Below are 23808 nucleotides of genomic sequence, written 5' to 3'. Positions count from 1 at the left end.
AAAAAGCCGAATGACTTAATTTTATTTGCCAGTCTTCATATTCATATTTCTTGATTGCTTCTACTCAATTAATTAGTTAATTGCAAATGAAACAACATAAACACAAAACAGGAGCTTCAAGGGCACCTGGTATTCTACGTAATAATTAATTAACCACTTACATCTGACGAAGTTGGCAACACTGAAATGTGAAATGAAATGCGTATTCATTAGGGAGGCATTAATCTTCACGTTTAAACAGTAGCTTTTTGGGCTTCATCAACTTTGTTATTCATTGAATCTGTGAATTATCATCGCTGTAGAGATTTGAATACCTTAGTGGTGAGTCGCAAGTTAGGTTTTTGTTATTAAAAAAAAAATAGAACCTACTTATTATAACGGCACAAGTCGTGAATAGTTTAAGAGAAAATTTGAAGTATTTTTAGGGCGGAAAGGAGGAGGGAGCGAGGAAAATTTGTAACCAAATGTATGGCCCTTCTTCTCCCCTTGGCCATCGGCGTGCGTTGCGCGTTTTGCTCCGGCTCATAGCCTGGGGTCCGCTTGGAAACTAATCCAAAGAATTGGTGTAGGCACTAGTAGTAAAATTATTACGAAAGCGACTGCCATCTGACCACATCTAACCTTCCAACCCAGAGGGGAAACTATTCCTTATTGGGATTAGTCCGGTTTACTCACGACATTTTACTTCACCGCAAAGCGACCGGTAAATATCAAATGATATATCGTAGGTAGGTAGGTACATAGTTCCGAAAAACTCATTGGTACGAGCTGGGGTTTGAGCCCGCAACATCCAGAATGAAAGTTGCACACTTTTACGGCAAAGCAGCGCTTTCAATCGAAAATAATATTACGAATATTTGCAGAGTAGGTATACTGGTAAATACTGAAGAGATGATTGTGAACGTATAACAAAGCTACCAAAAACAATCCCCGCTTTTAGTGGATAAAGGAAACATTTCTCAAATTTTAATTGAAATGGAATTGTAATCAAAACGCTGTTAGAGAACTCGTCAACCCGGGTTCGAACCCAGTGCCAAGCGTGAATGGCCAATAACAACATCTTAGGGATGATTGATAGACTGCCTGAGGGCCCCATTTGGTAGTTACGTAATACAAAGGGGATGGGAAAAGTTATCGATGCTTTGGGATTTGATGAACGGATTCAGTGTCTTGAAGTTCTTGGACGCGTGATTATAAAAGTTTTGCTGACTTTCATTCATTGCCTTTTTTATATATACCACATCGGTGGCATACAAGCATACGGCTCGCCTTATGGTAAGCAGTCGCCGTAGCCTGTGGACGCCTGCAACACAGACATGCTGCTGCAGAGGTGGTACATGCGCGTTGCCGACCTTTTAAAAACCTGTACACTCCTTTTTTGAAGAACCCCATACTGTAGACCCTCGGAAGGGAGCTCATTCCACAGCCGGAGCGTCCGTGGGAGGAAATTCCTCTTAAATCACACAGTACGCGACCATTTAGGTTCTAGGGTGTGAGGACGAACCCTGCCGACGGCGAGCGGTGCGATGATAGAAAGCGGCCGTTGGCATCATGTCAAACAATTCCATTTGAATGCGGAAAGCCGCATAGGCATACCTACGAAGTACGAACTCCTCTGAGTTTTGAGAGAGAACGCTTATATTATATTGTATAGTTTCGTACAAACAAAATAGTTATCCCACAGAAAAAAAATGATTATCACGACCACATGTGGTCTTTGCTTTATGAAGCCCTCCGAATTTGCATACATTAAATGTATTACATAGAATGTCTTCCGGAGTCTTGTAAAGATTCTTGGCATTTATAACGACATCAGTCTATCTTCAAGCCTTCAAGAAAAGAGCGTATCTCCCATCTTAAAGGCCGGCGACGCACTTGCACCCCGCTGGTGTTGCAGGTCTCCAATTGTCCATGGGTGACGATAATTGTGTTTACCATCGGGCGATTCGGCTGCTCATTTGTTTCCTATATCATGAAAAAACTGGTAAACAGACAAAGCAACCACAAGAGCAGGAGCCACTCCGCGCCGTTTTGTCGCCTAAATAGTGTTTAGTTTTAAGTTTATAAAATACATAAGGTGGTGGTACTGGTGCTTGACGCGGTCCCAATACATGTCATCTTGAAAGTCATTGTCAATAGAGGTGACAGCAGGGTGTCATATATTGGGCATTAGCATGTCGAGCACTAGTACCACCACCATATGTATGTTAGTCTGTAAGGTATATGTAATATGGGCTTTGTTGCCTGATTTCAATTTCTAAATAAATAAAAGCGTATCTTTTATCGATATCGATACTTCTTAAAATGTGCACCCCTCAAGATCCACTGGTGAGAAGCCAACTTACAATTCAACGAGTAGGCTTTCATTTATGTAACGCTCTCTTATCTCGGCCTCACCTTTTAAGAGCGTTACTCGATGCCCAAATTGGAGGGAGGGTAAATGAAAAGTGGTCTTTATGTAGCTTTCAGATAAAATGAATGTTAAGAGGTACTCTGTTAGCCGTATTTAATATGATTATTTTGTTATTTGCCATGAGCTTGTTTTATTACAGATGTTAGGGTCGTGTTAAGGTCATATAGAAAACTGAGTGATATTTTGGCTTTGACTATCACCGGAGCAAGACAAACACTTGTATGGAATCCTCATACTGTTTGTCTTGCCCCGAGCAAAATAAACTATGGTTCGTCTTACCCCACCTTTTTTATTTAATTTATTTTCGCACTCTTTTATAATTTTATTGACTATTGTAATCAGTGCATTTTTCTATTGCTCTTCATCAATTCTCACCTATTCAAAGATTACCTGGAAGAAATCCCTTAAAGGGTTCGCCTTTACAGTACTGCCTGTCCTGTGCCATATTTGTGTGTTTGTGTTCTGTACAATAAAGACCTCATACATACATACATATATACACAAACTTACCTAGTGGTAAATTGTTCTGAGCGGCAACTACCCTGGACCCTAATAATATGCCAACGTAATGAAGACGAATAGGACGAGATAAACCGGAGAAGTAAATCGGCATGATTGCCGATACAAACGCGGCCTAGGCCGGTACTCCATTCAATGAAGCAATTAATACAATTGTTTATTTATTATTTCATTTTACCCAACCCACATTGGGCCAGCGTGGGGACTATAGCCCAAACCCTCTCGTGCTTGAGAGGAGGCCTGTGCCCAGCAGAGGGACGTATATATTAGGCTATTTTTTTTATATTATACTTTTAATTTAAAATTGAAATCAGGCAACAAGGTCATATTACAAATACTTTACAGATTAACACACATATAGGGTCAGATGGGGTAAATATAAGACACGGGTAAAACTAAGACAAAGCTTTTAACACTCACAAACTTATTCTATTTCATACCTATTCCACTTAAAAAGAAGTCTACACACAAGGCCGACCACGGTTCACCTGACCATTGATGCATTTTATAAACTTAAAACGAATCTCTATTTAGGCGACAAAACAGCGTGGCGTAACAGAGTGGGTTATGTTATCCAACTTGAGTTAATGTTCGCCTCATATAACAGAGACTAAATAAACTTTTGCTCCTAGTATGAAATAGGAAGAATAACTGGTTCTGATAAAAAATAAAGTGCCAAATTTAATGTACCGGGATCAAAGCAGGTAGTTATCAAAATAATATTACGCTATGTACTTTGATTCTTTGCAAGGTAATTCAGCCTCTTAAGAACACAACAGAACTCAACTAGGATAGAACAGAGGGACCAAAAAAATGTATCTTCGTGCTTTAAACCGGTAGACCTCGTTGATTGGTCGGTAAAGAACGCAAAACATTTATTTTTGGTACTTACGTCGAGACGCACATACATCGTCCTTATCGCCGTCTTCAGGTACGCGGTTAAATGATTTAGACACACAAATGTATCAAATCACAAGTGACATTTCCAATGAATACGTTAGGAGAGGCTTGTTGCAAATTTATTTTTTTGGGAATCAGTTAAGATTGGTTACTTATACCAAAGAGATAGTATAGAGGGGTCCTGTCATAGTAAATTTTGTAGTCACAGTAAATTTACTGCCATCTATCGACACACGACTAAAACTCAAAATGAAAACGTATAAAATTATCAAAAATATGTATATATGTATATGGATAAATGATTTTATTATTTTTATATCATTTTGATCCATGTTCATTCATCTATGTGTTAAAATTGTTAAATATGAAACGGTGTCGTCACGCCATCTAGCCGAGCATAGGCTAAAGGTGTGTGCGCCATCTATCCGAGAACGACTTTTTCTTGATTTCCGAGGCACGTTTTTTCCTTAGACTTTATTCATCTTATACGAAGTTACACGACGAACGATAACGTTACGAAGTTCTTTGCTTATACTTACACTGAAATTACTTTACTGGTTTAAGTAGTCACACTACTAATAAATTATGAACTAAATATACGTTATATTTTTTTTTGTCTATGTGTGTGTCCCACTGCTGGGCAAAGGCCTCCCCCTCTCCCTTTCCAATCTTCCCTGTGCTGTGCAAGATCCCGCCAATCCCGCTGGAATGCATTCAAGTCGTCCCGCCATCTCTTTCGCGGTCTGTCTCTGCCACGACTAAAGAAAGTCATATAATAAAGAAAAACAAGTGCGAGTCGGACTCGCCCACCGAAGGTTCCGTACTTTTTAGTATTTGTTGTTATAGCGGCAACAGAAATACATCATTTGTGAAAATTTCAACTGACAGACGGAACAGACAGACGGACAGTGGAGTTTTTAGTAATAGCGTCCCGTTTTTACTCTTTATGTACGGAACCCTAAAAACTAAAACACGTAACAAAATGATTACAACACGAAACACGAATTAATCCAATAACACTAAGCTGTGAAAATAGCTAACTTTATTTGGAAATTTCCACTGATTCAATGCGATTGTTTTTGATTATTATTTATTCATCAGACCAGCTCTCAGTAATTAGCAAACAGGGTGTTCGTTATAACGGGCTCCACAAAACAAAATTCACAATTTCCGGGAAAAGGACCAATTTTCTAATTCTGAGAATTGTAAAAACAAACAGGACGCAACACCGGATCACCAGAGTTCTGAAAACAAATTTGATGGCTACGTACCCCAATTGGGAGGGTTGGTTATTGTTTTCATTAATTAAATTTATATACCCTTTGATCGTGGTAGGGATCGCGTCTCAAAGGATCCCAACATGCCAGGACCTATTAAGTCACAGAAGCTAGATATTATACCTAATACCAAAGACATATGTAACTTCGTATAAGACGAATAAAGTCTAAGGAAAAAACGTGCCTCAGAATTCAAGTAAAAGTCATTCTCGAATAGATGGCGCACACACCTTTAGCCTACCCTCGGCTAGATGGCGTGACGACACCGTTTCATATTTAACAATTTTAACACATAGATATCAGTGAATGAACATGGATCAAAATGATATAAAAATAATAAAATCATTTTATCCATATATATACATTTTTTGATAACTTTATACGTTTTCATTTTGAGTTTTAGTCGTGTGTCGATAGATGGCAGTAAATTTACAGTGACTACAAAATTTACAATGACAGGACCCCTCTATACTATCTATTCTTTTTGCTAATACTAAGAAAATACAGCAACTAAAGTGCCTATTAAGTCACGATGCTAGAAATTTTAAGTAATACAAAGAAAATACAGCAAGTATTAGAAGTTATTACACATACAAGCTTGTACTCGCTGTATTTTCTACGAGTATGTACAGTCAAGCTCCGTGATTGTTATGTTAAATTGGACATTCCATAGCGGCAGTATTGAAAAAAATTGGTTGTTCAATACTTCCAACCTAGGACCCTAAATGGCTCAACAATCGCGGAGCGTGATGGTACTATAATTACTTACAATTAATTAAGTAGGTAATAACAAAATCTTATACCAAAATACATGTATACATAAAGGTTACTTTAATGTTCATGCCAAGTTTCATATTATTTCAGTAAATCGTTTTAAATAATATAACATATTTTACAGTACATATGGTCCTATTTTTCCGCACTAGTGCGTAAAATAGCACTTTTCGTGCGTATGCCAAAGTTTAAAGGGCCATATGTACTGTAAAACGTTGTACGATACACGTGCGAATAGGTAATTCGCAACTCGTGTCGATTTAAAACACGCCCTTCGGTCGTGTTTTAATTTATCGCCACTCGTTTCGAATTTCCTCTTTTCCGCACTTGTATCGTAAATAACTATTTACCGTGAGCCCAATTTGAATTTTCATTTTGATGTCAAAATGATGTCATTTTGTTATGATTCGCCAATACAAGTACGAACGAAATGCACGCGAATGATAACAAAATAACATCGTTTTGATATTAGAATGTAAGTTCCAAATGGCCTCCTTCCATTTAAACCACAAAGCTCCAATCTTATATGCAACACCTTTTGTCAAAATATCAAACGGGTTAAAATGAATTTTCGCTGTAACCCTCTCAAATGACTTCCGGTGCCCTTTACCCCGTTTAAGATTCAAAATTCATTTCATTCCCCCGATCATTTCGTGGAAATAAATGACTCGTGACGGCTTGAAAAATGACGTGGCCCGGCTTAGACAGCTCCGTTTGTTCAGACGCAAATTGTATACTTTTGTGTGTATCCAGTGGGTAGTATAAACAGCAACACACACCTGTACATCTGTGGACCTTATTACAATAGGGATAAGGTCCACCGATGTACAGTTAACATTAACAGTGTGGGCGATGGGATCCTCTTAACTTATAACAAATGGTGCTGCGTGTCTTCTTGTCGTCCTGTTTGTATTGTGGCTACGAGTTGTTACGTTTCTTGGTGTGGAAATTTGTGTTGGTGTGGAAGTTTAACCTATAGCCACTATACAAGATTTTTTCATCGTGTTCTTTTTGCTTTAAAATTACGACGAAATTGGGATAGGACAGTGACGTTATAGGTTAAAAAACGCTACGCTAGTGGAGATTCATCACAGAAATGTTTTGTCGTTTAAGAAAGTTCTTCTTAGATGACGTCATAAATTACTCGAAACTCAAAAGATTTTAAGAGTAAATATTTAGGTACCTATTTATTCGAAATAAAAAGTAGGTATGTTTTATTATAAAATATATTTGTAAACCTCTCCAATTCGGGTACGACTAACAATAACAAGACAAGTGCGAGTCGGAGTCGCCCACCGAGGGTTCCGCACTTTTTAGTATTTTTTGTTATAGCGGCAACAGAAATACATCATCTGTGAAAATTTCAACTATCACGGTTCACGAGATACAGCCTGGTGAGAGACAGACGGACAGATGGACAGACGGACAATGGAGTCTTAGTAGGTAATAAGGTCCCGTTTTTACCCTTTGGGTACGGAACCCTAAAAAAGAATTATTCCATTTTGTAGAAATCCTAAAAGGCATACAATTTATCCTGACACAGCTGAAAGGCGAAAGACAGTTGAAAACCCTTTTGATTTTATGAATTTGAAATTCGGAAACAAAAAACAATTTACGTTTTAGTAAAACTCGGATCATGAATAATCCGCCAAGGCCCTGATTTGCATACCAAAGACATTTAGCTTTCGACAAAACAAATCGAGAAAAATATGTCGAGGAAGCTTCTGTCAAATGTCAATAGGATTATTTTAATTTCTTTTAAAGTTAACATTTAAAATTTTCACGTATTGCACACAGTCATACATATTATTCAACTTTCATATGTAATTAAATGTATGTGGTGGTCTAAAAATCAAATATAAGCGCTGGTGGTCTAGCGGGTAAGAGCGTGCGACTTTCAATCCGGAGGTCGCGGGTTCAAACCCCGGCTCGTAGTGCCAATGAGTTTTTCGGAACTTATGTACGAAATATCATTTTAATATTTACCAGTTGCTTTTTGATGAAGGAAAACATCGTGAGGAAACCGGACTAATCCCAATAAGGCCTAGTTTCCCCTCTGGGCCGGAAGGTCAGATGGCAGTCTCTTTCGTAAAAACTAGTGCTTACGTCAAATCATTGCATTAGTTGTCAAGCGGACCCTAGGCTCCCATGTGCCGTGACAAAATGCCGGGATAACGCGAAGACGAAGAAGAAATAGAGCAAAATAACGTTCTAGAAAAAAATGCTACATGATGACTTAACATCGGTCAGCATCCTTACTGTACACAGACAAGAGGTTAAATCATTATATGACATTTGGTTTTGACATGATGCTGGGAGTCATACGCGAACAAGCTAGTGCAGCCTTAGAGGAAACCCCGGTAATAAAGGTAAACAAAATTAATTCACGATAGTCTAATCTAATATGTATTTAAAAGTTACTATCATTTAGGACAATTATCCTTTCGATGGAAATTTAGTCTGACATTGTTCAATACGTAAACGTTTAAGCTATGAAATTAAATTTAACAAAAAACCGGACAAGTGCGAGTCGGATTCGCCCACCGAGGGTTCCGTACTTTTTAGTATTTGGTGTTATAGCGGCAACAGAAATACATCATCTGTGAAAATTTCAACTGCCTAGCTATCACGGTTCATGAGATGCAGCCTGGTGACAGACGGACGGACGGACGGACAGCGGAGTCTTAGTAATAGGGTCCCGTTTTTACTCTTTGGGTACGGAACCCTAAAAAATCAGCTTCGTAGTTTCACCAGGCAGGTGGCAGACTGAAGGATTGCTGCTTTAACTTAAATAAAAAAATGCCATTGTTTCCGAGATAGACAATTTACTTCATTCTAATCACTGCATGTTCATCACCACTGGAATTTGTTCATCACCACTTCTTCCTCTGCTTCGTTGATAATTCTAAATATATCCCTTTTCACACGTATTTGGACGTCTTTTGGAAAGGTTTTGACTGTCTCTCCTAAATTAGTGAAGAAAGTTACCACTGTGTCAGTTCTAGGAACTGTTTCGTAGTTCCTTTCTAGCACTAGCGGGTCTATTGGATTAGGTTCTACAGCATATATTTCTGTTTTCCTAGAATGCCCGGCACTGTGAGTGTCGACTTCTTCATATTCTATTTCTTTTTGGTCAGCTATGAACGTCATTATGTGTCCGTGTTTGATGCGTTTAAGTTTTTTGATGCCTTTGGCTTTCTGTGTTTGACGCAGTTTAATTGCTTTTCTGTAATTTTCACGCAGTTTTTTCCACCTTTCTTTGCATTCATGAGCTGAAAATAAGAAATGTATTTACTGAGAATTCCCCAATTGCACTCAATATACGTTTATACAAACAGCAACACTCCTAACTGTACATCGGTGGACCTTATTACAAAAGGCATACGGTCTACCGATGTACAGTTAACTGTGGGCGACGGTACAGATTGTACAATCTGTAAATGGGTTTGAATTTTCTCTCTCCGCTCACCGTTTGACTCTGACCGCAAAATCGAAAATCAAGTTTTCGTTACCTGCCTCTGTATCGCTTGAATATGATAAAGAGTGATAGAGAGGCAGATACGTATCTAAAAGTTGTACAATTAACTTTTTTTAATTGGGAAGTTTTAAGTTATTTCCCCCTAGAATCACGAGCTCTAGGAGAAAAAAGTGTCCCAATAGTTCCATACATCCGTTCCTTCCATTCCGTTGCCGTCGTACAAATTCTATGAAACACAGCAACAGAATGGAATTAAAAATCCTGGGACAATTTTTTCGCCTATTACGCTAAATTGCTCGTCATTCTGAGTAGAAACAACACAAATAATTAGAAATAAAAGAAAAAAGCGTAGTGGACAACTTAAGAGCCACCCCGTGATACATTAGCGCAGCGGTCGGCAACCTTTTAGCAGCCAAGGGCCACATAGCAGTTAACGAAGTGGACGCGGGCAGCACTTTGTTAATATTTATGACTATCAGACATTGTCATATGTCAATATTACATACAAAATAGCCAGGGAGGCTCGCGGGCCGGAACTGAGAGGTTCGCGGGCCGCATGCGGCCCGCGGGCCGCTGGTTGTCGACCGCTGCATTAGCGTTTCCCGAGCGTCGGCTTCTAGTCAACTCTATGGCTACTGTTCTACGCAACTTTGGCTAGACCGGCGCCTATCCAAGGTGACAATCGCTATCGCTTCGCCATCGAATCGCTTTGTGTCTCTCTATCACTCCTCCATATTAGTATGAAAGTGACAGTTGAGTTTCGTTTGCTACGTAGCCTTAGCGATTGGCATGTTGTCCACGGGGCCTGCGTAGCGACGCCATTTTCCATAGCGCTGACTAGACGCCGACGCTCAAAAGACGCTAAGTAATATAATAGTGTGGGGTGGCCCTAAAATGTAATTACACTAATTACCTTGCATCTTCATCTTGTTAGCGATCTTCTTCCAAGCCAGTTCCCTCCTGTGTTGATCCCGGTACTGTCTGTGCGCCGGGTCGTATAACTCCCCGTGTTCTTTCACCAGGTTTATGAGCATTTCATAAAATGGCCCACAAATGTAATTACCTTGCATCTTCATCTTGTTAGCGATCTTCTTCCAAGCCAGCTCCCTCCTGTGTTGGACCTGGTACTGTCTGTGCGCCGGGTCGTATAACTCCCCGTGTTCTTTCACCAGGTTTATGAGCATTTCATAAAATGGCCCACAAATGTAATTACCTTGCATCTTCATCTTGTTAGCGATCTTCTTTCAAGCCAGCTCCCTCCTGTGTTGGTCTTGGTACTGTCTGTGCGCCGGGTCGTATAACTCCCCGTGTTCTTTCACCAGATTTACGAGCATTTCATAAAATTACCCAAAACTGTAATTACCTTGCATCTTCATCTTATTGGCGATCTTCTTCCAAGCCAGCTCCCTCCTGTGTTGGTCTTGGTACTGTCTGTGCGCCGGGTCGTATAACTCCCCGTGTTCTTTCACCAGGTTTATAAGCATTTCTTCATCCATGGCCTAGAACAGATAGATAATAGACACTCTTTTAATACCTATCAACTTCGTTATCAATGTTGCAATTCGAGCTGCAAGAGATGCCACGAATATTCGGCAACTATTCGGTATTCGGCCATTATGCCGAATATTCGGTATTCAGCCGAATGTACTATTCGGCACATCGGCCGAGAGAGGCGCCGAATATTTGGTACCTATTCGGTAAGTATACGGCCAAAACCACTATTCGGGACATCTCTAAAAATCAGGGTTCAGGGCCGGCAAAAGTAGGTATTAACCGTTGGGAACCCCAACTTTGGGGCTCTCCATAAATTACCTACGTCATCGTTTTTTGACGATTTTTGACCCCCCCCTCCCTAAAATCATCCAAAAATCATGCTTCGAATGACCCCGTTTCCTCCTACGTCATGCTACCATACCATCATCCGATGTCCAGACCCCCCCCCCCTAATTTTTTTAAATGACGTAATTTATGAATAGCCCCTTTACCCAAGTAAAATATGTATGTATTACTTAAAATAGCTAATAATTTTACCAAGAAATCGGGAAGAGAAGAAGTTGATAACTCGAGGTGTAAAATTGAAGAAATTTCAACCTTATGTAATTCTATTTTAAGTTCAAATTTCTTCAGTTTTGTGTCTCGAGTCTCACCTTTTTCACGCCATGAGAAGTTGATAACTCGAGATATAAAATTAAAGAAATTTGTACCATAATAATATCGGCGCGATTCGGGAAATGAATTATAGATTCAGTCACATATCTTTACTATTTCATAGATTAGATTTAGATTTAGATTTATTTATTTCATAATATGAAATTACAATATAAATTATTTTACACTAATCTATACGAAATCTCGAAATCGATATCTAGTGAATCTCTAATTCATTTCCCGAATCGCGGCGCCAGCCGCCATAAGGTACCTTTTTCCGTAGAACGTCACATATCTTTACTATTTCATATCTAGTGAATCTCTAATTCATTTCCCGAATCCAGCCGTATGTCATTCTATTTTAAGTTCAAATCTTTTCAATTTTATTTCGTGAGTTATCAACTCCCGCCGATTAAATTCACAATATAATGACCTGCGTAAAAATAGTAGTGTCCGACCGAAACATGTTTTTTTGCCGAAACCGAAACCGAAACCGAATGTTCGGCTTTGGCTCTAGTTTCGGCCGAAATCGAAACCGAAACCGAACCTTTTGTAGACTTGATAAAATCGTTGAAAAAATGTCATAAAACCGCTTTTACACAAATTTTATGGGGCTGTCAACACCCAATGTCCTTGAAATTGATGTTACTTAAGCAGTTTTTTAAGAAAATTACTAGAGTTAGACCAAGATAATTCTGCAACGATTTTGATAACACACGCAGTGCGAGTGTTATTTTAAACGTCAAAATTTCTATGAAATTATGACGTATAAATAACATTTGCACTAGTAGCACTGCGTATGCTATCAAAATCATTGCAGAATTTTCTTGGTCTAACTCTATTCATTCACCAGTCAAGCTAACATGTAGATCAAATACAGGGTCAACCAAAAACGCGAGCGCAGCGAGCGCGAAATTTTTTGTTAACAATATCGCAAGGGAAGTAACGGGAGTGGAAAACCGAGAAAAAGGTGGATGGACTGTGTGAGAGATGATATGAAACGAACGCAAGTGAATGATGAGATGACGGGCGAGAGAGAGGTATGGAAGAAAAAGACATGCTGCGCCGACCCCAAATAAATGGCATAAGGGCAAGTGAATGACGATAATCGCAAGGCCGGGTACCGATCTTCAGCTTGGCCCAAAAGTCCGAAGTGCCCCAGTGAGGCGAACTTTCATGCGAAGTAAAAGCCGTGCTTCAGGCTTCAGGATAAGTAGTTGAGCACAGACTCCAACCAATGTCCATTGTATTAAAAAGCGAGACGCGCAGGCCGAGCATGGCGCAGCGAGGCGAACGGCTAAGTTGAAGTAGAGGACATGTGGAAGACAAACCAAATGGTAAATTGAGGTAAAAAGTGAGGCTAAGGTCGAGCATTCGTATGAAAAACTGTACTGGGGACACTTTTAAGGGTTTTATCTTCGTTTTAATCAATAGTCAGAAAATCAACTTTGCAGCACTACTTGAGTGTAGCCTTTAGCCTCGCTTAAAATTTGCCATTAGAGGTAGATAGGAAAGTGACTGAATAAGAGCGAAAAAGACATCGTTCGACTGGGGCCGAGCTGATACTCGGCCAACGGCTACGTGCGATAGTGCTATCTCATTCACTCCGATACAATGTGTGCGATAGACAGTGTGCGCGTTATAGGTATTGACAGCCTCATAAGACTGCGTTGACCGTCCAGTGGCGCCCTCATTGGTGGAATTGTGTTTTATAATATACCTATACATGAATCAGTAAATGTAGGCTATTACTATTGTTGTCCTACTTATTCCCCAACTTTTGGTCTTTGTCCGAAGTGCCATTTCGTAAGTTTCGGCCCGGCCGAAAGGTTCGGCCGTTTTTTGGCCGAAACCGAAACTACAGCCGAAACATGATTTTTTGGCCGAAACTGGCCGAAACCGAAACCGAAACCGAACCTTCGGTCGGACACTAAAAAATAGTAAAGTAAAAAAAAACTAACTGTCTCGCTCACACAGAAGCAGTGTGAAAAATACAACGCTACTGTCGAGGACAGAGTCAATAAAGTACGCCTCGTTTCTTTAACATTGAATCGCACGGAACGCGGAGCATCGGAATGATTCGGTACAAATTACAAACAGCAACACTTAACTGTCTTGGTGGACCGTATTACAAAAGGCATAAGGTCCACCGAGGGACAGTTAACAGTGTGGGCTATGGTACTGCGAGACCATCTAATCCTATGCGAGAATTAATAATGTCATAAATGTCTAACAAAAACCCAGCAACATAACACTAAAAAGCTATATTACAAAGTCTAAAACCAATTTTCTATAGAAAGCGTACTTTAAACATAAATTCAAGTGATTTACCTGCAAAATAATAGTGTTTCCACCGCGGAATTCGACCGAATACTAACGATTCGATGGAAGCGAGACGCGGCGAGTCGGACAAAACGAATCGCTCGGTTTTAGTCGGGAATATTCGGAAACCGACCTTATATCAATGCGATAAGGACGACCTCAACTGCAATAAGATTGATGTTTGTACACGGGCCTACCGCGACCACCGCAGTTCGCAAGTTGCGGGAATCTATCTCTTTTACTCCAACTGAGGCGTAATAAGAGTGACAGAGAAAGATGCCCGCAATTTGCGATCGTCGGTGTTCGCGGTAGGTCTTGTCTCAAGGATAGGGCGTTATCGGAGAATGGACTGTCAACGTACGGAGCTAAAGTGTCTTTTACAACGCGGAATGCGCGGACTGGGCGGTACACGAAAATGGAGCGTTAACTAGTGATTCTGATTAAACATTTGATTTACAATGAGTAAGTTGGATGAAATTTTTAATGTTAATACATACATAATTGATGTATTTCATTTGGCAACATAATACGCGAGTAACCATGACCACGATATGGATGCAAAACAAAATACTTAGGGCAAAATTGCATAATACTTACTTAATTGTGAAAACTAATACCTACATAATTTGCGCACTCGGTAACAACTACGTAACCTGCTCACAGTCATTTTTGAGAATCAGTTGAGTACCTACTTACCCTAAAGTGTATTCAAGAAGGTACTTACTTACCTAGTATTTCCGAACGTCGGGTGAATCCGAAAATCATTAAGTACCTACTAAAATTACTCATAATTCCATCATCAGAGTCTATTTTCGAAATCATCCGAATACACCGTTAGTTAGGTATAACGTATCCATAATCGTAGGTTTTTAGGGTTCCGTACCCAAAGTGCAAAAACGGGACCCTATTACTAAGACTCCACTGTCCGTCCGTCCGTCCGTCCGTCTGTCACCAGGCTGTATCTCATGAATCGTGATAGCTAGGCAGTTGAAATTTTCACAGATGATGTATTTCTGTTGCCGCTATAACAACAAATACTAAAAAGTACGGAACTCTCGGTGGGCGAGTCCGACTCGCACTTATCCGGTTGTTATTAATATTTTATTGTCCTGGCAGCTGCCTCCGTATGCCTTGGTATGCCTCATCAGTCTCATCACTGAATCGCCAGACGAGTATGAACTTAATTTCATTATCACTAACAAATGTGTAGCAATTAAAAATACACCTTAATCTTAAACTCTTAACGTCTCTTTTCGATTAACTCACGGTCACAATAAACTAGCGGCAACGTGGTGTGTTGGCAACGCTCGAGCGTTTTACGTACACTGCGCGTTCAGAATACGACTTTATTAGTTTGTAGTAAAGTCGGATTCGCAGTGCACGTTGGTAAGACAGGCGCGTTCCGCTCCGACCCGCCGAGCCCCGCTTCACTTCGATCCGTTAGTGTGCGTCCGGCCGCGGCGACAAGCAGTGGGTGTTATTATGCAGGTAAATACAGTGTTTCTGTTAAAACATGCTTTTTTTTTAGAAGAAGATATGGTAATTCGATCACAAATTGTGTGTTAAATTGATTTTTAGTCGGTTATTTATACGTCGTCAATTTTAAAGCCTTTTATTCGACTGTTTTGTTCTTGTAAGATTAATATTTTAATGCGCGTGGTGATATTATGCGTCACGAGTTCCCGGCCGCGCATGTGCGTACAAATATAAACTTTATGTATGAGGAATAACATTCAATTTCCAGTAACATCATAGTTTGATACCAGTTGCATTGTTTTGATTCTACTTTAAATGCCGATAACTCAGATAACTGTGTAGATTTTTTTAAATTTAATATAAAATTAAGGTTTTAATTAAAACAGTGAACTTAGGTACCTATTTATTATTCAATGAACTTGGAATCAATATTAAATTTAATAGTAGGAAATAATATTGATTCTTAAAGGTACCTATGTATATTTTTAACGGATTAATATAACATTAAAATAAAGGTAGTGTAGCTAATACAATACAGCTATTTTGAAAGCGTATTATGGATTAGGTAGGTATAATATTTATCGAGAAATTAGTAGGTGATCTAATTTATATCAAGCAGATACTTACGTCTGAAAACTTGAAGATTCCGCTACATGACGCTAGATGGCGACTACGAAATAACGCGCCTTTTGATAAGAAAACTGATGGATGGAGTTACCACTCTTTCTTTATATTACTCTATGCGAGCGGTCGGCAACCAGCGGCCCACGGGCCGCATGCGGCCCGCAAACCTCTCACTTGCGGCCCGCGTACCTCCCTGGCTATTTTGTATGTAATATTGACAAATGAAAATGTCTGATAAAGTCATAAATATTAACAAAGTCCGGCCCGCGTCCACTTCGTTAACTGCTATGTGGCCCTTGGCTGCTAAAAGGTTGCCGACCGCTGCTCTATGCCCTCTATGGTATAACTTTTGAACAAGCAAATTTTGTGACGTTCCACGGAAAAGGTACCTTATGGCTGCTGACGCTTACGTCGCATACCACCGCAAATAGTATAGGAGCGGCGTTAATAATAGCGTAAGCCAACAGCTATAAGTCACCTTTACCCGTGGGACGTCACATTTTGGGGATTGATCAATTTTCTAACGATCGCAGCGCCATCTGAGTATAGCGTTTATCCTCATCAGAGTCCGGAATTCTCGTACAATTTTTGAGCTGTCATAGGGACTTCTCGTTTATCGACTTCCGATTATACATATAATATATCGATAAATACAGAATACAATATGTAAAACAAGAATTGCATCGAAGTTGGTATACAAAGGTTATCTCGAAGAGATCACTCATTCGCGATAAGACTGCATGTTGTTTACTTGTACTCGTAATCATTATACATTACATATTGTATTCTGTATTTATCGATATAAGTACATATGTATAATCGGAAGTCGATAAACGAGAAGTCCCTATGACAGCTCAAAAATGCTACGAGAATTCCGGGCTCTGATCCTCATTAAGAATATATATTTTTAGAATATGGATGAAGAATTACTTATAAACCTGGTGAAGGAGCACGGTGAGCTGTATGACTCTGAACACAAGCAGTATGAAGACCAGCATAGGAGGGAGGCGGCTTGGCAGGATATTGCTAAGAGAACAAATCAAACAGGTAATACTTAAGGCATACTGCCGGGCTAGCACATGATTGTCGCGACAGTATCTCGCGGCGAGATAGTCGAGATACACTACCCGTCCCTCTTTTGTTAACATAGAAAAAGACGGGTAGTCTATCTCGCCGCGACATACTCTCGCGCCAATCATGTGCTTGGCCTATTGAAAATTCCTGGACTGGCCACTTAGAAAAAATAAGTCGTCTCATATATCAGAATCCAGAAATTTCAGCACGAAAGGTTCCGTATCATTACGCAAAAAACGGCAAAAAAATCACGTTTGTTGTATGGGAGCCCCGCTATTATTAATTTTATTCTGTTTTTATTATTTGTTGTTATAGCGGCAACAGAAATACATCATCTGTAAAAATTTCAACTATCTGGCTATCACGGTTCATGAGATACAGCCTGGTGACAGACGGACAGAGGAGTCTTAGTAATGGTCCCGTTTTTACCCTTCGGGTACGGAACCCTAAAACGTAATTTGTAAAATAGGTAAATTAAACATGGAAATTCATCCTGTAGCGTGATTTAGACTTGAAACTTATTCGACCCTGGTGAATTTTTCCATGAGTTCATTCTTAGTTTACAAATTTACAGGTTTACATGCCTCAAGGTCACGCGTAACCACATTTACCGCAAGAATACGGCCCTTTCTAAATTAATTTGGTAATAGTACATTACGATACAAGTGCGCAAAATAGGAAATTAGCAGCGAGTGGCGATAAAGGACCATGGGCACTTTAGTATGGAGTCTGGTCCATATCCTCAATACTTATGAAACCTATGCCAAATGATAGCTTTAATGCTATCATTTATTTCATACTATGACAGTTAAGTCGAAGTCGCGGGCTAACATGGTCTTTTTTATATAAATAGAACCCAGTACGGCAACGGTTTCACCATAGTATGTTTTATTATAAATAGAAAGAAAACGACACGTTATGCAATATTGCATATATATATATATGCAATTTAATATTGTAGGTAGGTAGATACCTATATAATACCTATGTTATTTTTTGATTAATATAAATACAATGATAATAAAATGCATAACGTGTCGTTTTCTTTCTATTATAATATAACATACTATGGTGAAACCGTTGCCGTACTGGGTTCTATTTATATAAAAAACCGGCCAAGTGCGAGTCGGACTCGCGTTCCAAGGGTTCCGTATATTACACAATTTTTAACAATCAGTGCCGGATTAAGGCGCTCTTATACTCGAGTTTTACGTTTTCAAGGGGGTGAAGCAGACGCGTGGTAGAACGGGCAGGCGGGCGCCCCGCGCGGCGCACCGCACCATTCCCGCGCAGCACGTCTACGTCCTTATTCTGACGACATCGGTATTCTGAATTGTTAGTTCCGGGATTTTTTCCGGCAATTAATATTGAACAAGATTTATTAGCAAATTCGAATTTTGATGAGTACTTAATGAAATTAGTTAAAAATGGTAGGTAAGACGGTGAGTGTAAATAATTATTAATTATATACAATATGAGTGTATACCGCGACAAACTGAGAATCTAATCAAATAATACCAAATTAATATGAGACAAAAAATAGTACTTAGACATTAAAAGTTTAATAGAGCTAGACCAACAAAAGTCTGCAACGATTTTGATTGCACACGCAATGCAAGTGTTATTTTAAACGTCAAACTTCTATGAAATTATGAATAACACTTGCACTGCCTATGCTACCAAAATTGTTGCAGACTTGGTCTAACTCTCAATTTCGGGCAAGTAGGTAGTGAAAATAAGGAAGAATACTAGCAAAGTTAAGATAATTTGTGGGACTATTGAGTTATGCATAGCTCCAATAAGTAGATAAAATTAGCTATCTTCACAAAAAAGAATTATTACTCTAACTGTAATTACTTACCTACTATTATTCTCAATTTTGAATTGACGAGTAAAAGTCAAGCATTTAAAGATTGTAATGACAAAAAACACTTCTACTTCGACATTCCAGTTAGTTAATAGCTCAAGGAAATAAAAAAAAATCTGCGGAAACAATTCGTATAATTTTGAAAATTGGCACAGTTATACCTTGTGGTGTCCAGATAACCATGCTTAGCGGGTGTGCTGAGGGTGTAGGGGGGAGGGGGGTAAAGGTACAGAAATAATCGATCTGAAAAAAAAAAAGTGTTTTCCCCTCTAGTTCCCCTAACTTTTTAACCATATGTCCAAAAAATATGAAAAAATCGTGAAAGTGCTTAGTATACTTTCAAGGAAAAATATAGCAAACCTGAACGCTCCAGCCGTTTTTGGGTTTTGCCACAGAATAGTTAATAGTACTACCGTACAGAAAGGAAACTTCCTACAAAAACGAAATTTGACAGCGGTTCAGGGTCGAATCATGCTGTCCCTTTGTAATATATGGCACTATCCCTTTCGGCTATTTAGGTTTGTCAAAAATCAAGTGATTATCTTATCTGTGGTCGTGCACGCAAAAGGAAGTCAAGTGGTGCCAACCCTAATAATTGCTCGGAGCAATGCTGAGCCGAGCGGAGCCGAGTTTGACCGAAGTCAGGAGTTTCGCACCCCTGGTTTTGCAATCACTCAATCAGACTATTTTGACGTACGGGTAAATGCGGAACCCATACTGATCTTGACCATTTTTTTATGTTTCATGAGCAGGTCGCTAAGCTTGCTTATTCTAAACACAAAAAATGATTTATGATGAACAATTACGAAAAAACGTCGTTTTCTTAATTCGTATTTTTTTGTCTCTTTGTTAACTTCAACCTGTAGCTCCTAAAGAAATAACTGCTAGATATAAAAATCACATTTTTCTTCCTGATTTCGAGGGTGTCAATAACTCAATTTCGCAAAAATTGTCACTTATGGTTTTTTTCCTCAAGGCGGCAGAATTGTACTTACACTTATTTTCCTTAGAATGTAAATACCTAATCCAATTAAACACAAAACCATTATAGCCATTTTTCGACCACTTCTACAAAAACGCATGTAGGTATCTCGGAAACTAAAAGTGTTGAAATGGTTACCACCATACACTAAACACTCCCACATATTTGAATCCTGTATATCTATGTTTAAAAATTATTCAATCTGATTAATTTTATAGCCTTTTAAAATATGTTTACACAATTTATCAATCGTGACTGAATTCCGGATTGGTTAGATGGGTGTGTGCCTTTGCTGCCCAACTTGTTATAAAATGACAATATGACGGACGAATGTCTGAAATGTCACCGTATTTAAGAATTATCTTGCTTTTCTTCGTAAGTATGTTGAAAAACATTGTGTGTAGAACATATTTGCATATTTATACTGTGATTACCCATTTTATGAAACGTCCGCTAAACTAGCATAGGTCCGACGCTGACAGTGGTCACGGGCGTACTGGCGTAAGGAATGGGCGCAAGGTATTGCCGCGTAGGGTGTAATTTAGTAGGTAAAATGTTGAATTCATCAAATGATGAATGAAAAAATTATCGTATCGATAAAAGGACAAGCAATAATGAAGATTTACTTAAAAGCTATCGACTGAAGTAAGTTTCATATACATTTTCGTCGTAGTACTTCTAACATAAGGAAATAAAGAAAGTGTTAGGCATGTTTTCAACTTAAGATTCTATCGAGAAAATAATGAGCCGTCGTGTTTCTGACAAGCAATAACATAGTTCAAGGACTGAAGTAATACATACTAGAAAATAATGCATGAAATCCTTGTAAAAGTCTGTAAATATGGTGACAAAAAAGCGCTTTTTACTACACACCGCGCCTTAAGATATGTTGATGCCCTAAGGATTTCTAGGTGCCCCCTCTCCCTCGGGTCATCAAGATTACATTGATTTTTTGGTAAATTGAGAGAAGTTCATTGCCGCGTTACAGCTGAGAATGGAAATCAGTCACATCATTTTATCACGAAAATTGACAGTGCCGCAGCAGTAATGTTGCAACAGAGTACCTAATGCTGTTGCAGTCGCCACCCGAATGTCACCTTTATCATAGCTTAGAAAGCAATAGAAACGCGAGCGAAGCGAGCGCGGAAATTTTTCGATATAAAAACGCAATATGATAGACAGTTGTAAATTTTTACTTTTAGTATGGAAATCAGTCACATCATTTTATCACGGAAGTTGACAGTACTGCAGCAGTAACGTTGCAACAGAGTAATATTGCTGCAGTCGCCACCCGAATGTCACCTTTATCATACCTTATAAAGTTATTGAAAACGCGAGCGAAGCGAGCGCGAAAATTTTTCGATATACAAACGCAATTTTACTTTTAGTCCCAACCAGGCGCGAATCCAGAATTTCATACAGAGAAGGGATGGGACAGTTTTCTATCAGCCTAGCTTCGCATAGGGCTCGATATTTCTTAGGCTTCGATATTCGAGGTTGTTTAAAATAAAATATGCAAGAAAGCAGAGCTTGGAATTGAATTGGCGAAGTGTGAGAAAGGCAGTAGGCCTAGCTGCGAAAGAGGAAAGCTTGGATTTGGATCCACGCCCAAGTGTAATTAAGGCAGAAGGCCTCGCATAAGACCTAACGCCGAACCGCAAAAGAGTGGGTTGAAATCGAATCTATGCATGTAATCACGACTCTTTTACTGCTACCGATTGTTTCCCAAAGAATTACGCGCCATTATTTTTGCAAATTAGCTTTTGGACAGCTAAAAAAAATCGTGTGGTAAAAACGATGTGTCTGTCCCTAATTTTAAAATTTGTTCACCTTTTTCAACCTGGCATTTTGGTGCCCCTCCTGAACGTGGTGCCCTAAGCACGTGCTTGTTTTGCTTATTGGTTACAAAGTCTTTATTAATTCAACCATTAAAGTCGACTACAAAAAACTTTAAGCTAGCTCTCAATTTAAATTTTTTTTTAAACATTATTTTTAATTTGACCTTACAATTACTCGTAAGTAGGTAAGACCGTTAAATATTTAAAATGATTATCTTATCAGAAAATTATCACCAATTACTCTAAGAAAACTACTACTCTAAGGAATCCGGCACTGTTAACAATTTATTTTTTATGTGAAACGTGAGTGAAATCTCTTAAAAAAATCCGTAGGGGTCGGATTAAAAACTGTAATTAAGTCCGACTCACGCTTGACTGTACATTTCCAATAGGTTTTCCTGTCATCTATAGGTATAGACCTATTTTATGTATTTTTTTCAAAATTTTAGACCTAGTAGTTTCGGAGATAAGGGGGGGGGAATGGTCATTTTTTGCCTATTTTCTTGAATAACTTCTAAACTGTTGATTCGAAAATTATAAAAAAAATATATTTGAAATCCTTACAATAAGCTCTTTCATTTGATATGTAACATGATATAGTTTGAAATTTTTTTTTTTAATTTTTTCATTTGCCCCCCAAAAGTGGCCCCATGTTTAAAATTCATTTGTTTACGTTACATGTCCGTATTCGGGTCACAAACTTACATATGTGTACCAAATTTCAACTTGATTGGTCCAGTAGTTCCGAAGAAAATCGGCTCTGACAGACGGACAGACAGACAGAGAGACAGACGCACGAGTCATCCTATAAGGGTTCCGTTTTTTCCTTTTGAAGTACGGAACCCTAAAAAAGACCATGTTAGCCCGCGACTTCGACTTAACTGTCATAGTATGAAATAAATGATAGCATTGAAGCTATCATTTGGCATAGGTTTCATAAGTATTGAGGATATGGACCAAAAGTACTCATTGTCCTTTAAATACGGAGTGTTTTAAATCGACACGAGTTGCGAGTTACTCTTTATGTAACTACGTAAGCAAAAGGTACCACTTCCTTGCTTACCATAAGGACGACATTTTCTTGTATCTTTATACGAATAACTTGTCAAAGCGTCCTTATGGCAAGCGCCAAGTGGTACCATTTGTTGAAAATGACACAAATACATCTAATTATAACGACGATGTTATTTTTAGCTCAAGAGTGCAGAGACAGATGGAAACGACTAAGAGACAACTACAGAAAAGCCCGAAAACTACGTCAAACAAAAAAGGCACAAGGTTTCAAAAAAATAAAACCAATAAAGCACGAAAAAATATTCGCCTTTATTGACTCTATAATAGATAACAGAGAAAGAACGGATCCCACCGAACCAGACGACGACACTGATAGTGCTTCATCAACGAATATAGACAAATTTGTAGACGTCACAGAAAATGCAGTGCCAGAGTTTGAGAGAAATAACGAAGAGACTACTGAAAATAATACATTGGTCAAATTCTTTGCAAATTTAGGTGAAACCGTAAACACTTTTCCACCAGAAGTGCAGATCAGAGTGAAAAGAGACATTTTTAAAATTATAAACGAGGCTGAAGAAGAAGTGCTTACTAATAGGTTAAATATAAGAGGAGTGAGAAGAGTAAACTTGCAAGATGTGAACGTGAAGTTTGAAACGTCAGATTTTGATTCAAATTTTTAAGATTTTCCGATTTAAATAGTTTATAATAAATTAACATAAATATCCATCGGTGTAGTTTTATTTAACAATAAAAGAAAAATAATGGTTAATTTCACAGACAATGGAAATTTTGTGCCTTCATGAAAATGGAAAAGGGAGGTTTTTAGTAATTTCTTAAATACTGCGATGGTTTTCATTTATTCAGAATCATTTTTGTTTAAAATATTCTCAAAGCACTGTTTATTACAATATTGCCATGTTTTTGGACTGGGCTGTGCAGATTTTTAGAAAAATTACTACGACAGGCATAAGTAACAAATGCATCAAACGCACATAAACCAAAGTTCCCTTTTACACGAAACTTCACAATATGTAATGTCGTTATCTATGAAAAGGGACCTTATTGTCGATGGCGCTTACGCCATTATTAACGATGCTCC

The 23808-nt window shown here is 38.7% G+C and overlaps 2 protein-coding genes across 3 annotated transcripts in view; one reads left to right on the top strand and one right to left on the bottom strand.

The window, feature by feature from the left end:
- Positions 1–23428, top strand: part of LOC134794938 (uncharacterized) — a 49028-nt gene extending 25600 nt beyond the window's left edge. Inside the window, exons 1-3 of one of the 2 annotated variants that reach the window (XM_063766806.1) lie at positions 15205–15319; positions 16843–16978; positions 22887–23428. In XM_063766806.1, the coding sequence (XP_063622876.1) occupies positions 15314–15319; positions 16843–16978; positions 22887–23389 (645 nt within the window). In that variant the 5' untranslated portion in view covers positions 15205–15313 and the 3' untranslated portion in view covers positions 23390–23428. Of the gene's footprint in view, positions 1–15204; positions 15320–16842; positions 16979–22886 lie in introns of those variants that run through there. The other variant, XM_063766807.1, reaches the window with a different exon arrangement.
- LOC134795120 (uncharacterized) lies at positions 8696–10870 on the bottom strand. Its single transcript, XM_063766953.1, has 3 exons — positions 10709–10870; positions 10275–10492; positions 8696–9155 (listed from the first exon to the last, which is right to left on the bottom strand). Exons 1-3 carry the CDS (start codon positions 10855–10857, stop codon positions 8737–8739), a joined length of 786 nt encoding a protein of 261 aa, XP_063623023.1. The 5' UTR covers positions 10858–10870; the 3' UTR covers positions 8696–8736.
- Positions 23429–23808: the final 380 nt, after the last annotated feature.

Source organism: Cydia splendana, chromosome 11, assembly GCF_910591565.1.
Source record: "Cydia splendana chromosome 11, ilCydSple1.2, whole genome shotgun sequence".
Taxonomy (NCBI): domain Eukaryota; kingdom Metazoa; phylum Arthropoda; class Insecta; order Lepidoptera; family Tortricidae; genus Cydia; species Cydia splendana.
Note: the sequence above shows the minus strand (reverse complement) of the source record. Positions and strands in the feature narration are given on the sequence as shown.

What these genes read in the sequence shown, in the direction of transcription:
- LOC134795120 (XM_063766953.1), bottom strand. Translation starts at nt 10,857, where the DNA reads ATGGATGAAGAAATGCTTATAAACCTGGTGAAAGAACACGGGGAGTTA. An exon ending in CAAGGTAATTACAGTTTTGG is followed by an intron (nt 10,493 to 10,708) that starts GTAATTTTATGA and finishes CCCGGCGCACAG; the next exon opens with ACAGTACCAGGTCCAACACA. An exon ending in TAACAAGATGAAGATGCAAG is followed by an intron (nt 9,156 to 10,274) that starts GTAATTAGTGTA and finishes TCTTATTTTCAG; the next exon opens with CTCATGAATGCAAAGAAAGG.